The sequence below is a fragment of the Solenopsis invicta genome, unplaced genomic scaffold, assembly GCF_016802725.1.
Source record: "Solenopsis invicta isolate M01_SB unplaced genomic scaffold, UNIL_Sinv_3.0 scaffold_891, whole genome shotgun sequence".
NCBI lineage: Eukaryota > Metazoa > Arthropoda > Insecta > Hymenoptera > Formicidae > Solenopsis > Solenopsis invicta.
Window position 1 is genome coordinate 1 of NW_024105387.1, and position 9,047 is coordinate 9,047.

Consider the following 9,047-nt stretch of genomic DNA (forward strand, 5'->3'; position numbering starts at 1 on the left):
AATTTAAGATAGCATTGCATAGAGTCTTGTTGAAACATTATTATAAGATATGAAATTTTAAGATTGGTAAAGTTCTCATAAAACATGATTCACAATTATTTGTAACAGTCTCATAGATTTTTATTTGTACGATATGTGAAATATTCTAGCAATATTACATTGAATTTCTACCGTTAAAATATTAAGTCACTTACGAAAATCAGGAATCAGAAACACGATTAAAAAAGAAAAGAAATTTTTTTTTTGTTTTCTATCTGACATTTTAAGCAGGGGTAATTTCAGCCTTACTATAGCCTTCTTTAGCCGATATATAAAAATATTCTAACGTTGACGAAATTAATTACATATTAATTAAATATTACATAAGTTAATTAAATATTTTAAAATTGGAGTCAAAATTTGTGCTCAAAACTGCATTTTTCGTCAAGTTACATATTCTAAAAAGCTGTCGTATGTCGTTATTCTGTGTCATTAGTGTGTGTTTGTTTCCATTATGAAGTTTTTTATATATTGTGTCCAGCTGTTATCGTGTAACCGTATCTATAACAAATTTATATAATTTTTTTTAATATATCTTACTAACCTTATCTGTAATTGTAATTAAAGGTAAGTTACATACCAATTTGTTAGTTAAGATTTTAACACAATTGACGTTCATTTCGAGGTGAGAGAAACGACACAAGCAAATTCGTCGACAGATCGACTGAACGTCGAGACTCCGCTAACAATTTTTCACAAGGTCGTATCGGTACTGATCATAACAACGTTTTTCAATGTGTCTCTCGACTGTTTTCGATTCTGTTTAATAAATCGAAATAAGATCCATCGAGATACTCAGTATCACTATTCAAATTGATGCTGTTCTTTTGAGCTTTTATGTGAATCATTTCAGAGATTAATCTTTTGTAGTAATTTTGTTCATAATCCAAAATTTCTGGATTGTCCCAATCAAAACTATAATTGTATTCTATTCTATGTTCTGTGATTAGCGAGTACCCCGATGCATCCCTATTGACGTTCTTTCTGTGTTTGTTCACTCTTGTTCTTAGTTTCCTTTTGATTTAGCCTACGTAAGTCACATTCCAATCTTAGAAGTTAATTTTATATATAACATTGTTGTTGTCATCTATTGGGTCTCTGTCCTTGTGTCTTTTTATAATGCCGTTAAGTCTGTTCAGACATTTGTAGCCTATAGTAAATTGATTTTCGTCTATTGCCGATGCTACCATTTCAGAAACATTTTTAATGTATGGAACAACAATGATTTTTTTCGTTGTTTCTTCTAAGACTTCGCCTTCTTTAATTTCAAAAAACAAAACCAGTTTTTTTCATTCAAAGCATATAGCGTCAAAACTTTAAGAGACAGAAAAAAATGTTCTAATTGAAAGATTTTGCTTATAAAAAAAAGATGAAAATTTTGAAAAAAAGAAAAGTGATGGAAAAAAATATTAAAAAATTTTTTTTAATGTTTTATCAGTATTATAAAATACTCGTCAATACATTTAACTTTTAATCAGAACATTTTTTTCTATCTGCTATATAGTTTCGACAATATACGCTTCGAAAAAAAAAATTCTTTTCAAAGAACGTTGCACCCCCTCAAAGTGAGAAAAGGCACGTATAAAAAAAAAACGTGTCCCTTTACCTAGAATACAACATATTCAAAGCTCATCAAAATCGGAGGGGGACACCTCTAGCACTTTCCTTGTGAGTGAGATAACCCGAAGTGGGGTCATAAGACTTCATGTTATCTGAGTCTGTTATCGAGACTTCCTTTTCATCGGTTTTATTTTAACATTACTGTTACTGGAATCTTGGTACTATAAAAACGAACACAGTGCAAAACGGTTCTACACAAATTTAATGCTGTATTACTTCATTATTAAGCCGTGCAGTGTAAAATGCGGTCTCCGCATACATGAGTGTGATTCGTACATACGTGTTTTTGTCTTCGCGTACATATGTAAACATCTTATTAAACAAAACTGTTTCATTAGATTCAAATTGGCAATAAACTTTTTTAAATTAAAAAGTAACTAAACTGAAAGTAATCTATACTAATTAATTATATACAATAATTACATATGGTCTGTTTTGTTAATCCATTTATTTTTATTTTAATAATCATTAATCTTACAAATATTTCTAACGTTGACAAAGAAAAAAATAAAGATGGACGTATTAATATTTTTTATCTTCGCAAGTCAAGTATTACTTATTTTCGGAAAAGTAATTTTAATGGAGAATTTATTATTTTTAAATAATGAGAAGAAATACATATGTGTCTCTGAAAATGATGGCAGTGCGCCTGTATGGAATCATAAACTGCGGAGTCGCGAATATGGTAACATACTTACTTTTATTTTACAGGATAACTTTACTCATAATCAATATTTAATATAATTTCTAAAATACTTTTTTGAAAAATATATATTGCTTTGCTCGTTGAATTAAATAAACATTTCGGTAAATATACAGATAAGGAGAGGCAGTCCCGATCTTGACCCTGGCATATGTTGTCAAGGTCATGACTCTGAGTAACGTTCAACAAGTTTTAGTCATCGCTCACCCTTCGTTAAAAAATTATAATCATAAACAGTTTGTGAAAATTAAAAGTAATAACTACACACACACACACACACACACACAGACACACGCGTGCGCGCGCGCGCTCACATGCACGCGCGCACCCACACACCCACACGCACACGCACACGCACGCGCACGCACACGCACATAGAATAACACACGCACATAATTTAATAACATAAAAAGGCTTTTCTTATTTTTGGAAACATCGCAGGCTTAGCACGAACATAGAAGATCTGTAATAATTTTAGACTTTTTTTTAATTTAGACTAAAGTTTCATAAAGATTTCATAATCATTTAGGGGATACTGCCCCATGATTACAATAAGTGGTAAACCCATTGGTTAAGTATTAAAGCATCAACCAATTTTTGTCTACAAAAGATGCTTTTTCGCCTACTGTACATCGCTTGCTTTGCTTCTGCTTGCTTCTAGTAACAAAACAGAGAAGCGCATTGGGCGCTTGATGTTCTGAAAGTCGTTGAGGTTTCTCACGCATCAAAAATTAAAAAAAATTTTTCTCAAAAAGAAACAAAATGCTTTATAAAATTTTTTTTTTAAACTGGAAGATAATTATAAGTATTTACAAACAATATTTTTTTTAGATTTTTTGACTCGTATCAATTATCCACCAGGTTGATACCATCATAAACTTATAACTCTTGCGACGAAATAAATTTAGTAGAAAATTTATTATCAGATCAGGCATGCAGTTGTTAAAAAAAATTTTTTTTGCAATTGGACGTTGTCAAAATTTATTGAGATAAATCTTTAAACATTGTTTATTATAAAATAAATAAATATTTAGTAACAAATTCTGCATGCAGTGACTGAGGAAAGTCATATTAATAGAAAAATACTAGATGATTTGCTTAATTATAAATGTTAGATTCGGTGATAGTGAAACCGTAAATCGTGAAACTCATAATATGAGACACTTAAAAATCCCCATTTATTATTGCATATTCTGACTTCCCAAAATGCAATAATAAAGTTCTTTATTGAAAACTTTCGAATTACAAGGCTTGAAAGTTATGGCTTCCAGCATTAGCACTGAGTTTTTAAAATATTTGAAATAGAATAGATTTTGGAGAAAAATGTTGCATACAAAAGTTTTTGAGTATCAAAAGAACTAATTTATTAGTTAAATAGATTTCTTGAGTCTGGAGCCAAATTTGAACCTAGTAAGGTCCAAGACGATAAAACCCATCTCACATAAAAAAACTTTTGTGTCATATATCCGGAACCATTTTTTTGAATTAGCAAAATCAGCAATTTTAATAAAAAATGTTATATACAATAAAAAATAACTATTATCACTTGCTAACTTTTGACGATAAAACTTAAATATATTTACTATAATTTGGATATAAAAATAGGAGTTAATGGTATAAATTAAATAAATTATAAGTATTTAAAAAAATTTTCTCATAATAGGCAACTTTACCTTACTAAAGGAGCTTAATCATAAATCATTTGATATTACATTACATTTATAAGTAGCAATTTTTTTTATTATTAATCAATATTTCAGATTATTATGAGATTGATGAACTTAAAAAAAATGAGATAATGTGTGAATGCAAATGAAGGATGCTTGGAGTCATGGTTTAAACGAGACTGGAAACTTACAAATTCTTTATTAACACCCATGGGTCCAGTATTTGATCAATGATGGGAAGGTAAAAGCCTCGCAGGCAGAATATTCAGATATGTGTAGAATTTATTTAATAAACAAAATATACTTTTATGGTAACTACAATAAACATTCACTTAAAATTTTCAGAATTTCAAGAACTTGACGCAACTTTTTACCGCAACGGCTTCTATAAAGTTCTTAGTCCTAAGTTTAGTAACGAAATAAAGCTTTCTTTTTCGATTCGTGTGCTTTACGGCATTACTTATACGGCGTTAATTTGCGACATCGAGGGTATTTACAAAGATTCTTGCTATCGGATCATATTAAATATTGAAGACTATACACAAACAAAAATTCAAAAATGTGTAATACAAGTCCTCGGATTCTATATATCTAAGGATTACCCTGAGAAAGATTCAAACTGTTATAATCCAGAATCAGACAATGTAAATAAATTACATAATGTTTTTGCTGCTTAAAACTATCTAATTCTCAATTTAGTACTGTAAAAATGTTTTTTGAAGCATATATTGAATTTAAAAATACATCAATTTAAAAACTTCCTGACATATTTAAACATCATTCTAACAAGGGAACATCATAGTGTTGCCTTGCAATTTTAATAAACATTGGATATGTCAAAATATAAATAAAAATAAGAAATACGTTTTTTTTATAAATACTGAGTCGCACAATAAAGTTTCGCCTAGTGCAGATGGCATTGAACTGTACATACACAACGAGCGGCAAGCGTCGAGCGGCAAACTTCATTAATTGGCTGCTGTTCGACGCTTACCGCTTGCTGCGTGCAGTGTGTACTAGGCATAAGGCGATATTGGATTCCGTACACCAATTTACAAATAAAATTCCCAAAGAATTTTTCTTATATTAAAGCTTCTAGGCTCATTCTAAAAGCACAGCATTGTTCTTTGTTGTAATTTCCAAGGTGCCAACTGCTTATTTTACACGTATAGAGTCTCAAATTTCTATGCGTAGCAAATGTTGACTAACATATCTATATTTTTATACACCCAGAGAGAAGTTTCTTTGAGTCAAAAAATATTTGTTTGACTCAAAAAAATTCGTGCATTGCTACGGTTAAAGAAAAATTTCTTTGGTCTGAAGAAATTTTTTGATTGTTCTTTTTATTAAAATTGAAGATACAATTTCGTTGTTCGCAACGCAATTTTTTTAAAGAAAAGAAATATATTTCTAAAACCAGGAAATCTAAATTATTTTTTATATTTCTGTCAATAGATTCTTTGAATTAAATATTAATTATTTGTTTGAATTAAACAAATAATTCATTTACTTTTATAAAGGCTAATAACGTCATTTCTTGAAATCAAATAAATTATTATTTTCCGCAAAGGTATTTTCATTTCAACTTAAAAAAATCATGTTAAAGAAACGATTTTATCAATTTAAACATAACTTTCTTTGGGTGTAATTTTTTTTTCGTTTTTTATATCAAATTGTAGCCACCACCCTTGATTATTGAGTGTATTTTTATTCTGTAAGAGAATTTTTCAATCCGTGTCTTCAATAATAAAATTTGTTGATTCACGTATATGGACGACACCAGAATCACTTTAAGTTGACGGATCAAAAAGGATTACAATTTTGATTTGGGATATTTCGGTTTGGAATAAACACAGATTTCAAAATGGCTCGGAAAAGCTTATATTAAATTCTTATCCGAAATTTTCATCAGGGTTGAACGTCTAAAAATTAGATGTTTAAAATTCAGACGTCTAAAATTTAAAAATCAAAATTCAGACGAATAAAAATTAGAAAATATCTAAACATCAGATATCTAAACATCAGATATCTACAATACAGACGTATAAATTTCAGAAATCTAAAATTCAAATTTCTTTAAAATTTTTTTATTAAAGAAGGAATTGAGGTTTTAACATTAATAAGAAATTTTAGAGCGATACAATTTTAATCATACCAGTTCATTAGCCATAGAATATATTCTAGCAATCACTCTAAAAGTAGAAATTTATCGGGTATATAGAACAAACATAATTAAAAATTTACTGAAGAGAGAAAAGATGATGAGATAACAGTAAGGTCGTGAAATACTAAAAGTAATAACTAATACTAATAGCATACTGATAACTAATGTCAAAATAAACACTCCAAATTATAAAAATCACAAATTAATGATCCTTTGTATATTATACACACTAATAAGTGCTAAAAGGTTGCATAAACGGTTTATAAAATATATTTTATTTGAAAAAGTTTCCTTTAATAATTCTTTTGCTGCTAATACGGATTATGCAATGTTTGTTAGGAGAATACAAAATGCAAGAACAGTCTTACGCTTGTAATGCAAATGGCTCATAATTATCTCACAACTTTCCTCTCTTTTTCTAAATGACAACTTTATATAACGAACTTAGACACACATTACGCAGCACACATCAAATACAATTACATTATTTGAGACTCATATTCAAAGCTTTCGAGCTAGTTAAAATTAATGTCTAATATCTTATTGAAAATTATATGTACAAAAAGTACACTTATAAAAATTACTATTACCTGCAAAATTAAAATTCAGTTTTTTTAGAAACACTGATGTACAGTAACGATCTGACAATGTGTAACTGTAAGGAAGCAATTTTAACAGAAGCTTTTATAATTTAACACGAATTATACAAGATGTTAAGCTATACCTCTCACGTACCTCACAAACCCTTTTCTCTACTATTTAAAAAAAAATATTTTTTCATTTATGTTTGACGATACTCGTTACAGTTTTGATGATATTCGATTAGAAAGGAGAAATTTATTTCTTCAAAGAAATATTTCATTATCTTATGTGCGACTAAGCACTTATGATTGAAGATATTTATGATTGAAGTTAATGAAGGACTCTCGAAATTTAAAATAATTAATACTCGTAAATTAGATCAATAAGAGTCAGCGCGGGTATAAGTGCGCAAATGTTTATTTCTTATCGAAATTATTGGATTTGACAAACCGCTGGTGACGCGACGTCCTCCCGTTTTTTGCTGACTGATGAGAACTGTTTTTATATATTGCGCTGAAAATGACTCAAAATGAGTCGAAACGTCCGTGGTAATTGTAATTTGGTAGAAAATAAAAACGTTGAAATTGTATTTCGATAAGAAATAAACATTTGCGCACTTATACCCGCGCTGAGTCTCATTGGCCTAATTAACGAGTATTAATTATTTAAAAAAAATTAATGTCTCTTGTTTTTATTTATAATCAAAAAGGAACACTTGGTTATGTTCACTTGTGAACAGAAACTTTAAAAGTCAAAATCCGCAATAGTTGTTACGAAATATTTATGCCCCCCTCCCCCACATCTAAAATTATTGTATAATTAATACAGTACTTAGACATTATACATGGCGAATATAAATGGCGAACGTTTGTTATTACATGGAACTTGGACATGGGAAAAGTAATTCTTTATGATACTGATAAAATCATTTTGACATATAAAGGCGAGAAAAGGCAATTACAATCAGAAAATAATTATTACATGCTTATTAGAAGCTCTGAAGAAATGTCTTTTCGATTGCATTTATGTGAGTACAAATAATTTGATAAAAAGTTTCTGTTAATCAAAAGACGAATTTATATAAAATATATAAAGGTGTAAGAAAAAAATAATTTTATTCAAGAATATTTGTGTGTCTAGATGACTTTTTGCATACAACTGTTGAGAATGCAACTTTAATAAGTCCATCTTTTCAAGTATATGATGAAGTGATATGTGTACAACTATTAGTTGGCCTTTGCTTTGAATGCGATGCACAAATAATGTTACGTGATTCCACGAACGATGCAGTATTAGCAATGGAAATAGTAAAAGGCTCAACAAAAAAAACGGATCATGGCTTACCTATGTGGCAATATGTCATTATCAAGAATAATTTGATCAACTATAGTAATTACAGGGTGATCATCCAATTAATTCCTAAACTCAGTAATCGTAACTTCAATCCGCTATGGGCGATAGCAAATGTTCGCCAGTGTCCTCTAAATGGTACGAATCTTGTATGTCTTATTATGTTCAAAATCTTCTTAATAGAAGTTATAAATCAAGTACCTTAGACATGCATCCAATTATAACAATTTTCCACTAAATTAATTTTTTTATATGTTTAATTATAGTACACGTGTATTGATTTTATTATTTTTAGAAACTTTGAGGAAAAATGTTCTAAGTATTAAAAATCGTTCAACTTCAAACAATTCCGAACTTCTCAAGCTAAACATAACGTGTCAAAAATTATTTTATAATGAACATGCTGTTGTGAATCCTATGTCAAGCGACAAATCAAATGTAAATCTTGGTAATTACAGATAATTGTTACTTTTATTACGTAATCAAAGTTTATAATATTGCATATTTATTAAGTTATTCGAATAGTTAGAAAAATAGAGCTAAAAGTTATTTTGAAAATAATTTTCCCAGATGCATCAAACTGTCCTCTGGGAAGATTGGGACCAAAGTGCTTAGTTTCCTGTGAAAAAGATCTGCGTACAATCTTTAATTGCAGAGGAATTCGAATTTGTTACAAAGATGGTTGTACATGTGCGGCAGGTTTTTCAGGAAAATGGTGTTCGGAATGTAATTTCTAATGCCAATTATAGTGTACTTATTTATGAAATGTTCACATGTAACTAATAAATTAAAATTTTAGCTTGTAATTCAAATACATACAGTTATAATTGCAAGAAAACATGTGGCTCATGTCTCTATAACGAAACATTAACTGGCAATCGGTGTGATATAAGAACTGGGAATTGCCATAACGGATGTAATA

General features: G+C 29.2%; 1 protein-coding gene across 1 annotated transcript; it reads left to right on the forward strand.

Moving 5' to 3' along the window:
* Nucleotides 1–1,741: 1,741 nt before the first annotated feature.
* Nucleotides 1,742–9,047, forward strand: LOC105194083 (the record flags this gene model as incomplete). The annotated part of the gene is given in 7 exon segments (XM_039459597.1): nucleotides 1,742–2,344; nucleotides 4,123–4,673; nucleotides 7,604–7,802; nucleotides 7,916–8,263; nucleotides 8,421–8,573; nucleotides 8,696–8,851; nucleotides 8,925–9,047. Coding segments are annotated over 6 exon segments (1,315 nt in total), but the record flags the coding sequence as incomplete, so codon positions are not given.